General features: G+C 50.0%; 8 protein-coding genes and 1 pseudogene across 9 annotated transcripts; all 9 read right to left on the bottom strand.

Annotated features, from left to right (window-relative positions):
• Nucleotides 1-2,325: 2,325 nt before the first annotated feature.
• On the bottom strand, nucleotides 2,326-3,603 carry TEOVI_000032100 (FK506-binding protein (FKBP)-type peptidyl-prolyl isomerase, putative; the record flags this gene model as incomplete). Its single annotated transcript, XM_067221837.1, has 1 exon — nucleotides 2,326-3,603. The coding sequence occupies one exon, from the start codon at nucleotides 3,601-3,603 to the stop codon at nucleotides 2,326-2,328; it is 1,278 nt and encodes a 425-aa protein (XP_067077938.1).
• Nucleotides 3,604-4,056: 453 nt separating this feature from the next.
• On the bottom strand, nucleotides 4,057-6,468 carry TEOVI_000032000 (uncharacterized protein; the record flags this gene model as incomplete). Its single annotated transcript, XM_067221836.1, has 1 exon — nucleotides 4,057-6,468. One exon carries the CDS (start codon nucleotides 6,466-6,468, stop codon nucleotides 4,057-4,059), a length of 2,412 nt encoding a protein of 803 aa, XP_067077937.1.
• A 751-nt stretch (nucleotides 6,469-7,219) lies between these two features.
• Nucleotides 7,220-7,597, bottom strand: TEOVI_000031900 (uncharacterized protein; the record flags this gene model as incomplete). Its single annotated transcript, XM_067221835.1, has 1 exon — nucleotides 7,220-7,597. The coding sequence occupies one exon, from the start codon at nucleotides 7,595-7,597 to the stop codon at nucleotides 7,220-7,222; it is 378 nt and encodes a 125-aa protein (XP_067077936.1).
• Nucleotides 7,598-8,216: 619 nt separating this feature from the next.
• TEOVI_000031800 (eukaryotic translation initiation factor 4E, putative) lies at nucleotides 8,217-8,972 on the bottom strand (the record flags this gene model as incomplete). The annotated part of the gene is made up of 1 exon (XM_067221834.1): nucleotides 8,217-8,972. One exon carries the CDS (start codon nucleotides 8,970-8,972, stop codon nucleotides 8,217-8,219), a length of 756 nt encoding a protein of 251 aa, XP_067077935.1.
• A 326-nt stretch (nucleotides 8,973-9,298) lies between these two features.
• TEOVI_000031700 (uncharacterized protein) lies at nucleotides 9,299-9,646 on the bottom strand (the record flags this gene model as incomplete). The annotated part of the gene is made up of 1 exon (XM_067221833.1): nucleotides 9,299-9,646. The coding sequence occupies one exon, from the start codon at nucleotides 9,644-9,646 to the stop codon at nucleotides 9,299-9,301; it is 348 nt and encodes a 115-aa protein (XP_067077934.1).
• A 418-nt stretch (nucleotides 9,647-10,064) lies between these two features.
• TEOVI_000031600 (uncharacterized protein) lies at nucleotides 10,065-10,604 on the bottom strand (the record flags this gene model as incomplete). The annotated part of the gene is made up of 1 exon (XM_067221832.1): nucleotides 10,065-10,604. One exon carries the CDS (start codon nucleotides 10,602-10,604, stop codon nucleotides 10,065-10,067), a length of 540 nt encoding a protein of 179 aa, XP_067077933.1.
• Nucleotides 10,605-10,861: 257 nt separating this feature from the next.
• Nucleotides 10,862-12,727, bottom strand: TEOVI_000031500 (oxidoreductase-protein, putative; the record flags this gene model as incomplete). The annotated part of the gene is made up of 1 exon (XM_067221831.1): nucleotides 10,862-12,727. The coding sequence occupies one exon, from the start codon at nucleotides 12,725-12,727 to the stop codon at nucleotides 10,862-10,864; it is 1,866 nt and encodes a 621-aa protein (XP_067077932.1).
• A 198-nt stretch (nucleotides 12,728-12,925) lies between these two features.
• TEOVI_000031400 (mitogen activated protein kinase 4, putative) lies at nucleotides 12,926-14,023 on the bottom strand (the record flags this gene model as incomplete). Its single annotated transcript, XM_067221830.1, has 1 exon — nucleotides 12,926-14,023. The coding sequence occupies one exon, from the start codon at nucleotides 14,021-14,023 to the stop codon at nucleotides 12,926-12,928; it is 1,098 nt and encodes a 365-aa protein (XP_067077931.1).
• Nucleotides 14,024-14,293: 270 nt separating this feature from the next.
• On the bottom strand, nucleotides 14,294-15,331 carry TEOVI_000031300:pseudogene (annotated as a pseudogene). Its single transcript has one exon. A coding segment is annotated over exon 1 (1,038 nt).

Genomic DNA, 15,331 nt, shown 5'->3' with positions numbered 1-15,331 from the left:
ATATATATATATGTATATATATGAGTAAACGGACGAGTAATATCTGAAGAGGAAGCTAGAAAAAACAACAAGTTGGCGGCCCAACGCAACCAACTTCTCTTATCACTGGTACCTAAAGGCGGCACCACAGCGGAGAAAACAAAACACGAACTGGCTGCGACAGCTCTCCTCCAGTGTATGATAGACGAAGTGTCCTTGGAGTTTCTTTGCACACAAATTGGAAACGCCTACCACCCCCTTTCGGCGAACCTCTTGCAGCCGCTATCAACAGGTATTGCCCCGTATAGCCATTTTCACCGAACCGGCAACAGTAATCGTGGTGATTAGTTATAAGGGGTGCCAAGTGCGCTTGAAAAAAAAAATGTTACCCGACGCAGGCACACGTGAAGAGAGGCGGAGAAAAAAATAAGAATCGTCAACATAAAACAAACGATACGAACTGAGGATGAGGGGAAAGGGAAATACGCACATTAAGAGATAATCAACTATACCTTTGTACATGATTGTGCGGAGGTACAAAATGTGACTAATCAGCGTAAAGATCTACCACAACACGTGGAAGAGAAACTGATTACTTCAGGTGACAAAATTACCGTCACTTTCCCCCCATCCTGTTTCTTCCGCAGCACGGCCTCTTTTCATAATCGGATCACTTACTGGACGGTCCATTCTGTTTAAAAAAAAAAAAGGATCCACATCCTCAACAGCACTTCCAACGCCCGTTGATCACTCCTTAAAGAGCATGATCCGCCCCCTGTCATGTGATGAAGTGCTGCTCCGAGCGCTTGCTACCACGTTCTGCTAGTGTGGGTAAATTTGGTGGCTAGACGAAATTTAAATACCGTTTGTGGTAGGCAAGTGAGGGTTCAAGTATCCGCACCGTGTCAAACGAAGTCGTGGGGCCCAGGACCTGCAATGAGGAAAACAACTGCTCGTCCCACAACTACACGAAGACCACCCCGCACACACACCGGTACCGCTGTGACGGTGTTGACAGTGGTCGTAGCAAGTGGAGATGAACCACACTGGTTCGTCAAGCAACCTCAACGTATCGGACCTACCTTTGGTCAATTTTGTAGTATGGTTTCCACAATCCACTCAAGACTTCAGCCGTTGAGAGTAATAATTGGGGAGGGGGGAATCCACAGAGCAGAACAGAATGTCGAAATTTCTCGCGGTTGGGGTTTCATTTTGCGAATTTCCGGTGACCGGTTCGTGCAGTGCGACCCCCAATGATTGCACGTCCGTAGAGGGAGCCATAAGTGTCTGACGGAACGTACAGTGACATCTCACAGGGGACCCAGTCGAAATCGACTATTTTAAAGAGACCGTTTGTGGCAAACAGGACATTGATGGGCTTCCACCGACTGCAGCACAGTGTCTTGCAGAGGGCGTAAGAGTAATATGGGGCGGGAATCAGTTGAGTCGCAATGCATGTAACCTGATGCTCAGCCAGCATCAAACAGCCGTAGAGCCGACAGTACAAACCACCGGCTTAGCGGTACTCCATAACGAAGAAGTGGTGACCAGCCGTTTGAAGTTTAGAACGTAGACTGACGTGCGGACGGTACCCCCAATAGACACCAAATAGTCCACACCCCTCTGCGCCCACAAACGGACTGCTAGCAGGCAGTTCTCCGGAGGCGACTTTAATTGCGTCCCATCTCTATGGAGGCGCCACACGCTAAGTAAGAGACATGAGTGCAGTAACGAACCCGTAGGGCCTGTCAGTACAGTGCAACTTGAAACGGCTACGCACCCGGTGAATGTCTTTCGGCCGCTACCACGGACCGCCAGCTTCTCCTGGGTTTAACCGAAGACACCAGCAACCCCATCTGAACACACATGCTATCTGGCAGCAAACAAGTAAACAATAACGTTCACAAGCAGGACAAGCGCAGTAGTAAGGTAATCACAGGGAGGAAAGAGGGGGGGGGATGTTGGCCTAATTATACAACTCAGTCAACGTTTCTCCTTCCCACGCTACTTCATCCTCGTCAAAGTAAATACGATCTAATGCATACCGCTACAAAGAGATGCTATCGAAAGAAACTGAAGACGCGGGAGACAAGTGGAGAAGAGTGATTGCACGGTGGCGGACCTCTTATCAAACGCATAAAGGTGCGGTACCTTCCAAAGAGGGGAAAGGAGGAAGGGGAATGCGACAAGGCCAGTGCGTTTAAGGTAACAGAAATAAAAAGTAATAATAATAATAGTGATAATAATAATAATAATAGTAATAATAATGGTCGCTTCATATATGTAGCGGTGGCTTAAATAATGTTGAGTCACAGGATGAGATAAGACCCGCTTCATAGCACACATCTACGAAAACATCTTCTTATATGCCTCACGCTGCTTTTTCTCGTAGGCTTTGCGTTGTGCCTGTACCCGCTGCAACAGCACCCTGGCGTCCGTATTCTGTGGATCTGCTTGCAGGATCGTCTCAAGATCCCCCTTCGCCTCGTGCCAGTCACTCTGTGCATCATAGGCCTTTGCCCGGCGGAACAATGCCTTTGCGTTACCTGGTTCAACCTCCAGCACCCTGTTACAGTACCGGATACACTCCTGGTGAGACCCTTGGGCAAGAAGGGCCTGCGCCAGGTTACCCCAAAGCACCAGACGGACTTTGCGGGCACTCGCCAAGCTCTCATCATTATCACTGCCGAAACCGCTATCTGCCTCGACAAATTCCAGTGCTCGACGATATTTCCGTTCTGCGACGCTGAACTTTCCGCTCCTTACGGCCTCATTGCCCTGTGCCCTCCGTCGCTCTGCTTCTTCCACCCGTGCCGGACCCTCGAACATCCATGTTTTGACCGTAGTGAGCTCGCGCAACTCTACTGCGTATGTTAGCTGCGAGCCAGGGGATATGTTGAACTCCTCGTTGTGTTCCGTGGAAAGACGGGGATCGATACGGAAGGAAGCAGATTCGCGCTTCCGCATAGTTGAGAGGCATGTCTCAAGGTGGGGTGGCAGCGGCGTGTCACCCAAGGTGAGTTCCCAGTCGAGCCGCTCGCACAGCAGCGTCCCTGGCTGGTCATCGCTGTGCGGCCCCGCGTACACGCGTAGGTCAACTTTCAGCTTGGATTCGTATCCAGGCTTTTCGTAATCGATACCCTCGACAGCAAGGCTTTTCATGATCGATTTGTCCTTGCTCTCGGAAATATCCTCCTCCCGTGTCCAACTGAATAGCTCCACTTCAAATAGAAGTGTGGCGTTCGCTGGTATCTTTGGCGGGCTACCGGCCGCACCGTAGCCGTATTCTGGTGTGCAGCGCAAAACTGCCTTCTCCCCCACCCGCATAGTGGCGACGCCCCGATCCCAACCTTTGATGACCTGCCCGCGACCCAACGTGAACTCGAAGTATTCCCCGCGGTCACGACTGCTGTCGAACTTGGAGCCATCGGACTCCAGCGTGCCGACGTAGTGTACTGTCACCTTCGAACCCTTTATTGGCTTAGTCCCGCTTCCCTCAATAAGCACCGTCTTGAAGAGACCGCCATTCGTGTCCGGAACCTCGGTTTGCACACCGACGGGGTACTCCACCTCGCGAACAGGTTGACTGTCCAAGCTCGTCACACTGCTCTCTGGTGAGCTCATTGGATAATTTCCAACGGGGTTAGTAATGTTCTTTTGTGTTTTTCCCTTCTGGTGCCTTTACAACTACGGTAATAACAAGGAGGAGGGGAGAGGAGGGCGAAAAAAAAATAAGGAGGGAAATAGAATAGAAATAAGAACAAATTCTCCCTACTGGCGTCACTCCGTTGGGCCGTGTGTTGCGATCGTCGGCTTCACCCAGTGCTTCCCTTGGAACCCACAGTCCTGACAGCGCCAAGGAGTAATTCAACGTTCTCAGTGCACAGACCAAACGGAGGTAAAGCACTAAGAGGAAAGCACTCCATATCGCTTGGGTAAGTGAAGTTAACAAACTGCATGAGCAATATATGCGATAAAGATAGTAAGGGGGGTCGAAGCGACCAGCCAACTCAAGCAGAAGTTAATAATGCACACCTACCCACAAAAAAAAAAATCAGCCGTGACATGATTTTTTAACTACTTGGCCGCGTGCCCCGGTTCTTGAGGGGAAACCTTCTCCATTCCCAGCGTCGCCCAGCCTGGGGCACGCCGGGGTAGCCGCTTGCGGTTGCCTTTCAATCCTAGAGCCTCCTTCAACTCACCAGCCTCCAGGGCTGGACCCTGTATGCGATAGTAGAAACGGTCCAACGTTGCTGGGTTTTCAGCTGTTTCCTGACGGTCGTGCATTTCGCTTACTGTCATGGAAAGCCGCTTAGCAAGCACAGCTGACCCACGCGCCGCCTGCTCCAAGTTAGATTCTTGTGGGTGCGTCCAGCGGTCGACAGATGTGGGGTGGCTCGCCCGAAAGGGAGCAGGGACATTCACATCACCACGGGCGGCGTAGAGTTCGTGATTTCCCTTTGGTAAATATCCCAACATTACCTTCATATCACGCTGGCGTTGCAGTGAGAGGCCATCGTCCCTATCAGCCCACGCCGTGCCGTCCTGCAGCTTCCTCATGTAGGTTAGCCGCTCTCGGGGGGTCTTCTTATCGTATAGGCCATCAAAGTACACTTCACGTTCTCGTTCAAGAAGACACCGATCACGTACTGTGGCTAGTTGTTCTTGCGTGGGATGCAAAACCGTTGACTTGGGCGAACGCCCCGTTGATGGGTAAAGATAACAGTAAACTTCGTTATAGTTAGCGCGCACAACGCCAGCGGTGTGGTAAGCACGCAGTTGGAGGGCCTGTCGCGCAACCTCGTCAAGAATGCTCCCAAAGACGGGGAAGCCTTCACGAACCGTGCCGAAGTCCGTGAGATTAATGCGCACCACATGGCCCAGGAGTAGATGCTTTGCAATCCCGATACTCTTAAAGCGCACTGCATGGGGATGAGTGCCACCTCGGAAAGGTACTTCAATACCCTCCTTTGTTGGCGGCCGCTGCACCCCAAGTTTTTTAATCTTGAATCGAATCATGTCCCTCATATGCTCTCGATGATCAGCGATAGTGCATACTGCCACCACGCGCCTGTCATTTATGGGTGTATACAGTGTACCTACCCGAATGAGGTCGAGGCCGAGTTCGCGAGCCATGGTCCGCGCTTGGGCGGTGGGAATATCAACATCTGTATCGGGGTCATCGGCCGGGAAATGTACTTCCGGTCCACCGTCGCTTGGGAGAATGCTCCGCACGCGCGCAAACGCTTCTTGAATCATTTCGTTAATGGGGTGTGCCTGAAAGTACAGCAGCGTTTCTTTTCGTACCTTGTTGGTGGGGTAACCAACTTCACTAGTGTCCATCGCGCCTTCCATCAGCATCTCGCGTGCAAAGTCTTCTTCGGCATAATCCGTCAGCTCTTGCAGACGTGCTCGGTTTTCTTCGTTATCCCAAAAATCAGTTCCCCGTAGCACGACCAGACGATCATCAGCCGGCCGTTGCCTATAAGCATCGTAAACTGCCGTGGAGAGCCTGCTGTTGCTTGGAATAAAGGAAGCAGTGTCGGTTATTTCGCTTTGCTCCGAAGCTGCACATCCGCCGCTCAGAGGCGCAAGGACTTCATTGTCACATGCCCCGGGAGGAAAGTGTGGATTCGCATCCGCCGGTAGCGTATTTGTATCAAAATACCCACCCTCCTCCTCCTCTTTACCACTTCGTCCCTTGGTTGGTGGTCTAGAGTGGTGAAGGTGCGAAGGTGCAACAACCACTGTCCCCCTTCGCCCTGCATCTCCTAGTCCAGATTCGCTTTGAATCGCCCCACTGGAATTTTCATTTTCCGGCTCCGTATCTGACACCGGCGTCCCTTTGCGTCCGCAACCTAAAGTCCTGTAGATATTGTCAAACGTTGGGAGCTTCTTTCCGCGTTGATGGTAGTCACGTATCATATCTCGCTCAAGGTGGTCTAGGTCACTTCCGAGCACGCTGCACCCGACGTGGACTGCGGCATTCGTGATATCGCCCTCTTTGTCATCAACTACAATCGACTGTGTCTCACTAACAGCCGGGGAACGCCAGAAACTGGGTATGCGCATCGCCACCTCTTCTCTTTCGCCTGCGTTCTCTCCGTGGTGCAACACCCTCGCCAGCGCCACACGAGCTTCATGAGTGGTTTTAAACTCGTTAGGTGAGGGTTCATCACATTCCTCTGTGTTGTTTTTGATACTAAGTTCTCTCTCCTCTGCGGACAACTGCTTGAGTCGCTCCTTCAACCCCTCCGCTGTGAGGGGGACGTTGAGCTTCTTCCGTGGCAAGGATTGCCGCCGCTTCAGGGCCTTCCTGGACAATGCCGTGTTAACAGTACTGAGAACGCCCTTTCCCTGTCTGGCACCCAACGACCGAGGCAGCGCTTGCTCGAAGTAAGTTCCACCGAGTGGCGTGCGGTACAAACAGCACTGGCACTTGCATAACGAGGACCACCGCACGGCACTGCCTCTGCCCGATCTACGCATGATTGCTAGGTTGTAGGAGAGTGTAGCTGCCCACAAAAGGGGCGGAGGCACTTCAACCTCTTATTTCCCTTCGTGCCGTTTGCTCGCGAGCCCTGCAAGGAGGGAGGTTTTGTCTTTCTGGTGAGCATGAATGCGGGAGGTGATGGGAAGCGGGGGCGTGAAGAGTGCAAAACTAAGGGTTTCACAGAGTTCTCAAACCATAGCACAGTATGATTTGCAGCGTAAACCTTCAACAAAAGAATTTATCCTTCCGCTCACCTTTCAGCCGATACAGTTGAGTTGGTGATCTCCCAACTCAGTTATGTGCAGTTAGAAGTGAAGAACAGAGGAAACGCCACGACATTTCCTAACGGCAAAAGATAAGACAAACCTCAACTATTCATATATGTCTGAACTGTGTTTTATTCGTTCCCTTAAACAACTATCACGAAACTCCTGTCCCCAATTGACCGTTGTTGCCTTCGTTGCCACACTGCTCCTCGTTACACTATTCTTCCTCTTGTCGTCCCCAGCTTCCTATGTGTGCGCGTCATAGGCTCCACGTGCACCTACCTCCTTTTCTACAAACCTCGTCGACAGGTGCCAAACTGCATATGAAAGGGAAGGAACAAGGCTATAGCATCCACAGAAGTTATGGGAACAGCCCTTATCTTCGTTCACCTTCTCTTAACTTCCTCCGCGCCTTCTCCACCATGTAAGCCGAAGGGGAATAGCCGCCCCCGAAAGTTGTGTGCACATACTAACACCCGCGCTACATTTCGCTCGTCCGTCCTGGTGGCGAGGGTGCCGCACCACCCCTAACCGAGTGAAGTAAAACGCTATAAGTATGCATTGTATCGGAAATGACTCGCATGAAGACTGGGTTGGAAGCAAAGCCGTTCATAAACAGCTGTGATAAAGGGCCCACAAGAGACAACAACGACACGTTTGAGGCGAGACTCACGGTAGAGAGCTCTCCAAGTACCACACCCGTCACCGTTACACTTGCCCCAGCAACATGTTTGAGTGATGGCGCAACCGGTACAAGTGGCGACACGAGGCGGGACGCCTGACGCTTGGTGTTGATGTGCAGTGCGCCATACATGGCTGTGGGGATGGGGCAACAGCTAGCCACGCGGCGACTGAACATAATGCTGTGTCTTACACTCGGAGCCTTCTCGATATTCTTGAGCTATCTTGTGAAAATGTCTAGGTACCCAACCTATTTTTTCCCCCCTAACATTTCAAGCAGGTGTACAAACGGACGCACACGCGTAGTTTGCAACCACCACATTTGTACGTACGGGGCACACAAGGGCAAAAAGGAGGTAGGAATGTATGGGCAACACAGGCCTAAGCCACGACACAAGCGATGAAACAAAACAGACGGATAATTGGGGAAAACACAACAGATTTTTACTAACTAGAACATCGACTTCCGGTTAATGATTCCTAGTCAACTGGACAAATGGGAAACTAAACGAACGCAAACATTTCTACAAATTGTTGGTCGATGTTATTGCACGAAACACCCTTGATTGCTCTCTCACCAGCCGTACCAATTCTAAGTGGGTACCTAAAAATGTAATCTATTTTTCTATAAATTCTATGAAGACCATGTGTTGGTCTGTCGTCGACTGGTGCCTGCATCTATGAATATATTACTTCATTTCTCTCCCAGGACGCTTCCTGAAAAGAGATTAGAAACCTTCTCGATTGAAAGGCCGCGCGGTAAAAGACAGTAGGCATGGGCCTTCGCGTTAATTCCATCACAATTGATACAAGGGTGGGACATCCCAGCTCCCCTTCTCACTCGCTTGCATTAGTTCGCGGTGCGAGAAATACTGTAGTGAACCATCTTCCAAATGAAGCAGGTCCTTCACAAAAAAGCCGATGCGCTCCTGCGTGCAGCGGTCCGCGGCGGTTCGGGTCCAGAGGCTTAACTTCCAGTCTCGCCGACGCTCTGCCCGCCGCACCACTGCTCCACAAATCTCTGTTTCATCGCCTGGGAGCTGCTCACCAATCATTGCAACACAAAGCGCCTCCCATGCTCGATCCACTGGGAGTTGACCCTCAGCTGCGGCAGCCACAGCGCCGTCGAGAGCGGTAGCGGGGCTGTCATCGTGTTGAGAGACGCGGAAACGCATTACCCAGCGCCCACCCCTGCGGTTGGCTTCGTGCTCCCACATAGGGGCGATATTCCGCCGGAAGAGGTAGTAGTTAAATCCGGGCGGTAGCTGCGAAGGATTGAGTGTACATGTAATAATCCCCCAGAACCCTTCAGCACTGTCGAATAGACCGATGCTTCGCACCTGGTCAAGCCATGTCGCCTTCTTCACTTTCGTCTTGGACATACCACCCTTCTTCGCGCCGCTGCCACGCACATTTGGTGTAGCAGTTGCTGCTTCGTGGCCATCAGGCAACACGCACCACATTTCCCAGACACCCCATAGCTGAGTGCACTGATTGGTGGGTGGGCCAAAGAGAGTGGGCTCTCCGGGGCGGGGTCTCAGTAAGGTCTGCATCTTGTGTGTGGGAGCTTTGTAACACTATAGATGGCAAGAGTGGGAGACGAGCACGTAGGTGACGACTCTGTATTTAAGGGGGTCGGGGGAGAGTCCTGTGTAAGTTTGCAGAAAACATGAGCTTATCGGTTTGACTATGCGCACAGACGAATATACATCCATGTGCTTGTATGTGTTCCACGTATGTCTACCAAACCTAAGGATCGTGCGCGGTAAAAATAATTGTGATAATAAATAAATACTGGCGTCCCAATGGAAAACTCAGCCCCGTGCTTAACCGGCAGCCGGAAGGGGGTGTGGCTGGGCCTAATGTTCATTGTGAGTAGTCATTTCTGTTTGTCTATATCCGAAGACGCCCCCACGCGTGCCAGGCGGCGCTCTCTCGAGAGGCATTTCATCAGATTTACTTTATACGGAAAATAGCAGGTGACGTGCTTCATGTGCAGTTCGTAGCCCTCGACCTCGTCACTTGTCATACACGAGTAGAATAACGAGTTATTTTCGCTACAAGGGTGCTCGGAGCTCATCTCCGGGTCAAACGGGTGAAAAGGATGGCGACTCAAGAGTTCGTTGATGTGCCTATCACCAAGCTCCGGTGGCGGCGTCCTCTGTAGGTACGAAGAGTCACCGTACATCCAATTGGCAGCACGGCGAAAAAACGTGTCCTCGGACATTAGTCAGAAGGTGATCAAAGCCCCGCTAACGTCCAATCAGGTATGCGGACACCTGCGTTTCTCCAGCCTGCCTACTATCTGCATAAAAAATGACAAAGACATAGGAGTCAAAAAGTAGGGTATGTACAAAAGGAAGGTAAAAAAAAAAGAAAAAAGCGTACGCGAGACGTGGTGACTGCGCACTTCCAAAATGGGCACTAATTGACACTTACGTGTTTATGTGTCCACATGTGCACATGGCATGAGGTTCCCTGAGACGCGTGTTGGATGCCGCCGCATATCTGTTGCGGCCCACCCCCCGGCTCACTACTCAGCAAGAAGTAAAAGAGAGACGGAAAGAAAAGAGTGACCACCCGCGTCGCACCAGGTGCCAATCGCTGGAGAGCACAGACAGCCCACGGAGGAAAATAAAAAATTTTCACAGTACATCACACAGGTTTTCTCTCCCACTGACCACACATGGCCGGGTGCCGACAAAAGAAAGATGAAGGGTAGCCTCACCACTTCCCAAGAGTACAGTGTCCACCGCAACTAACCCCGCCAATCGCAGCACCTGGCCCAAATAGCGCAGTGCGATAAGAAACTGATGTTCCACTGAAGAGCTCATCTGACGTGTGTAGTGGAGAACGAAAAAAATAGTAATACAAACCACACAAGACAGCGCCTCCGCTACATTGTACGAAGAATCCCAAAAGTTACCTCGCATCACCATGAGACGAATAGTGACTTCGCAGACGAAAAGCAACGTTACGATTGCTTCAGCTGTATGGTACCAAAGGGTCGTTACGCAGCTACTCCTCACCACGCTGATTAGCAACAGCACAATAGATGTGGCAAGGATACATCGGTTCGTTTTAGCGCTAAAAATCAAGAAGTAAAAGTTCTTCAGGCGCTCCCGAAAAGGGATTCTTTGGAGAGCACTCACCGTCGATGAGGGCCACGGAAGTCCATCTGACATTCTATGAGAGCCACACAGACTCCCCTATCACCCCACCCAAAACCCTGACGCTTGTCGCTGTATTATTATGCTTACTGACCTTCCTTATGTACTGCGCGTAGGCAAAGTAACACAAACGAACACAAAACACACGAGTGGGGACGACCATGACGAAACAACATGAGTTGTGGTGAAGGGAAAACAAACAAATAAACAATGCAACAAACAAATAGAGCTATGATTGCTTACCTTTCTGGGGGAAAAAAAATACGCACCGCTCAGCTGAAGAGGCCAACCGAACCCCAAATATCAAATACAAGATGCTCTGTGCCCTCCAAGTAGCGAATGCGTTGTTCAGATACACTCTCGTCGTCGTCCGCGGCGCGCAAAATTTTTGCGGTCATTCGTTCCCTCAGCGACCGCATAGCACTCAATGGTCCACAAGCAAACATCCATCCGCTCCTTTCGAGAAGCTCAGAACGTATAAACTCAGCATGCGACTCCAGCACATCCGTGACGTATCTTGGGTGTTCACCTGCAGTCGATCGTGAAAGGGCTACTTCGTACCGGGAGATTGCACCTAGCCTCAGTGCCTCTTGTAGCTGCTCATGGTACACGAGTTCTGAGAAGTTTCTTGCGCCATACACCACCCAGCATTTAGTACTGCAACGCTCAACGGCCGAACCATCAGCACGGCGACGCACGAGTTCGTTCACTGCACTCATCAAGGGCGCAATTCCAGTACCCGCACCCACAAGTATCACCCATGGCAACATCGTTGGGACTGGAGACAGTCCTGTGGACAGACGAACAGGGGTGATAGCCCTATTCAAGTTCTTCGCAAACGAGGACATACCAAACAGCTTAGTGCCAACATACAAACGAAGCGCATGTTGACGAGAATGAAAGTAACACAACGGGTTTGAGACGTGCCCAGTGAAGTGGTTCCCACCATTTCCTCCTTCCGTACAACGCCGTAACGCGGCGCCACGCAGCAGACCCGCAAAGATGTGAGCAGGTTCACTGGTGCATTCCTTCTCAACGGCGCTTTCAGTTTTGGCAACGTCGACACCACGCAAACAGAGTTGCACAGAGCCCAGGCACGATCCCCCTTGTCTGTCAGCGGTTTCACTTAGTGTGTAGTTAGCTACGCTGAACTTTCTCGCCCGCAACGGTCCACTGACCTCGAGCAAACGCGCAAGCGGAAAATTTACGAATGAGAACACATTTAAAACGTCAATCAGTCGTGGAAAACATGGCGTAGCATTTCCACTTACGGTGGCCTTGTATATCAGTGGCGCCACCTCACTCGATCCACACACCTTTAGCAACTCCAGCATATCACGACTCTCAGGTGTCAAAGAATCTGGGAGAACACCCTTAACGGACGTCGCGACACGGAATAGCGTCTGGAGAAACGTTGGGCGCAAAATGTAGCTGCAACTCCCGATGTCCACAAAATAGGCCAAAAGGGTACGGATCTGAACGGGTTGTTGTAACGGAAGCCACGGGGGAAAGTGGCCTGTTGGCACAAACGGAGACCGATAGAGTTCACACCACTGGTTGGGAGACACACCCAAGCGATCGCATAATTTTTCTACCTCTCCGGGTTGTTCACAATTTCCCACACTGTAATCATTGGGGCGAAAAATCTCAACAACATCCCCCGGTAACGGTAACAATGGTAATTTTAGCTTTTCGAATCCATCAGTTTCACCCAAAACTACATCAAGCACATGTATGTCTTGGTTCCCGACGGGGGAGTGAGCACCGGAATTGCCACGGGAGCTGCTCGAGACTGTATGAACGTCAACAACATCAGAAAAACGACCGAGTATGGTCGATATCGAGGTCGCTGCCGTTACGCAGCGGCCTTCGTCGTTGGGAATGTCAATATACTTGACCACAACAGAGCCCACATAATTCGATGAAACACCATCACCATCACTATCATCAGATGAACTATCACATCCCCCTTTAACATCACCATCTGCAAACTCGTCTTTAATTACGGCGTTTTGCATGCGTTCTTCGTATTTCATCATTTCGTCGAAATACACATCCCATACACATCTTGTACACCCGCTGCCACAGCAATCGCTGGGTGCAGGCTCCCGTGGACGCTTTGGAAAGTCATGCTTCATCGCCCTATTATGTCACACTTGAGAGGGTGCAAAGGGACAATTATCTGTTCGGTGAGCACCGTAAGCATTGATATCATAAATACTGCACGTCGACGCTAACGAGGCCATCACAGACCTCGCCCCATTACCGACAAAATCTCGTGCATATTTTATTTAAAATGTATTGACTAACGTTGAGTGGATGAGGAAAATGCAACCCTAGTCACCCTTTGGACCGGGAGAATGTGCCAAAATAATACGCCACATTTCCTCACGAAGGCCCTCAAGTGTGAGTCCCTCATTGTGTCGCCAAACATACGGCTCTTTAGCACCTGTCTCCGCCGCAGGGTTCCTAAACTTAGCAAAATACGCATGTTCAATCACCTCCTTTGCCGTAAGCCGCTTGTCAGGATGGAATACTAGCAGCTTTGAAAGTAGATCAGCCGCCTCAGGAGTAGCAGCGGGAAAGAGTTCTGTAAACGGTCGAGCCTCCTGAAAAGGCTGTGCAAGAAGAAAGTTCTTTGCTTCCTCGCTAAGAAATTCCATATCCTCCGAAGCGGGGGTCCCTAGGAGATGGACAATCATTATCAATTGGTGAATGTAATCAGAGCCCGGCAAAAGCGTCTTACCAACCATCAATTCAGCAAAGATGAGCCCTAGGCTCCAGACATCCACTGCGTTTGTATATCGATGGGATCCCATGCCTAACACTTCAGGTGGTCGATACCACCTAGTTACAACATATTCGGTGAGCGCAGAGGTCTGCGTACATTGATCATCACGAGCAAGCCCGAAGTCACAGATAGCCAGAGTACAATCAGCGTTAACTAATAAATTACTTGGTTTTAAGTCACGGTGTATAACTTTTGCGGTGTGCAAGTAGAAAAGCCCACGAAACGCCTGAATCATTAGGTACTGATAATGTTCGTTTGTAAGACTTTGTCGACTTCGGATGATCCGGTGAAGATCCGTGTCGTAAAGGTCCATCACTATGTATATATCAGAAAAATCGTCTTTCCGTACTGGGCGAATAAACTGCCTTAGGCGTACGAGGTTGGTGTGATGTAGCGATGTAAGAATATCCATTTCCCTCAATATACGCTTGCCTTCCTTTAAGTCTGAGAATACGCGTTGTATTCTTTTGATAGCGACACGTTCGCCGCTATCTTCATCAACAGCCGAGCACACAGACCCGTACGACCCGGATCCAATAAATTTCACGAGTTTATGAGAACGGCCAACTTCAAATGTTTGCCCCCGGACAACGTATAAACGTCGATCTTCCGTAGGACAAGCCAGTTCTTGTGGTATGTCCATATTTCCTTAAACTCACTAAATATGGTACCCTTCGGAAATATTTCGCACACTCATAAGACACTGTACATGTGAGAACAGAAGTAAGAAATATGGAAGATTTAAACTACTTCAATTGCTCCTTACCACAAAAAGTTGGCTACTGAAATACACACACAGTAAAACTAAATGCAACAGAGCTGAATGAATTGCGTCGCGATGCTGAACGTGTTAAAAATCCTCCATAAAACTTGGCCGCATTTCTCCTGCTTTTCAACCAGAGCAATTCACATGCTAAGCTATCGGACACGTCAGAATTAAGCTGCTCGAAGATTTCAAAAATTTCGCCGATACTTCACCCACGCGTATGGATTTCGGTAGGTTAACAACAGTTTCGTCAATTTCTATAGTGCCCGGCGTTACCTCCAGGTTTACCGACTTCATTGATGTTACGCCCGGCGGTGGATGTAGTCGTACAACAACCGCCGTTTCATCGCAACTCAAAGAAATAACCTTCCATTCGTGGAGTGGCTTTGTAGGGACAGTAGGAGTATTTTTGAGCACTTCATCACATTTGGAGATTAGACCGGCCTTTCCCGGTTCTTGTGGCGTGCAACTACTTTGCCGAAGATCAACAATTTGACATTTCTTTCTAAGGTTCTCAGGGAGATGAAGAAGTGGATCGGATTGCGATTCGTTACACTCACCACTTCCCTTGTCTCCATATAGCCTGGCCTTGCTAAGGAAACCTTTCTGAATTCCACTACTTGCAGGCATTTCTGTAACAAGGGGTGGTCGGCTATTCTCCGCATCCTTTCTATTGGTGTTTACCTTAAGTTTGTCCCCTAGCAAATCCGATTCTGAGTCTGTCTTTGTTGACTCGTTCTTCAACTGTGTATCCATTGATCTCATCAACTCTGAAATCATTTGCTTGACGTCCCGTTTTGTGCAACTATAGTATTTCGTCCCTTTAATAAGCTTACAGTCCCGTGCATTTAGCCTTACTCCACACTCCTGCAAGATCCATTCAATAGCGAGGGTTGTTAGCCTGGTTATATAATGTTCAAAAAGTCGGTGTCCCTTCACACAGCGCTCAGTCAGTGACGGATGGACAACGACGTCGATAACAAAATCACACCTACCCTCTTCGCATTTCAATGGAGGCCTAACAGATATTGGAACAATAAGATTATCTACTCCATATTCATCTAAATAGCTTGTGGGTGCGACGTCCATGCTTTTTGTCAGTGCCTTACCGACTGATTCATGCCCACAGACGTTAACTACAACGTTCGTCTTCCCATCCACCGCAACCGAATCGAAGCAAAACCC

Source organism: Trypanosoma equiperdum (assembly GCF_001457755.1).
Source record: "Trypanosoma equiperdum strain OVI genome assembly, contig: ctg_14, whole genome shotgun sequence".
NCBI classification, from domain to species: Eukaryota; Euglenozoa; class Kinetoplastea; order Trypanosomatida; family Trypanosomatidae; genus Trypanosoma; species Trypanosoma equiperdum.
The sequence above is the reverse complement of the archived record's forward strand: the minus strand, read 5'-3'. Positions and strand labels throughout refer to the sequence as shown.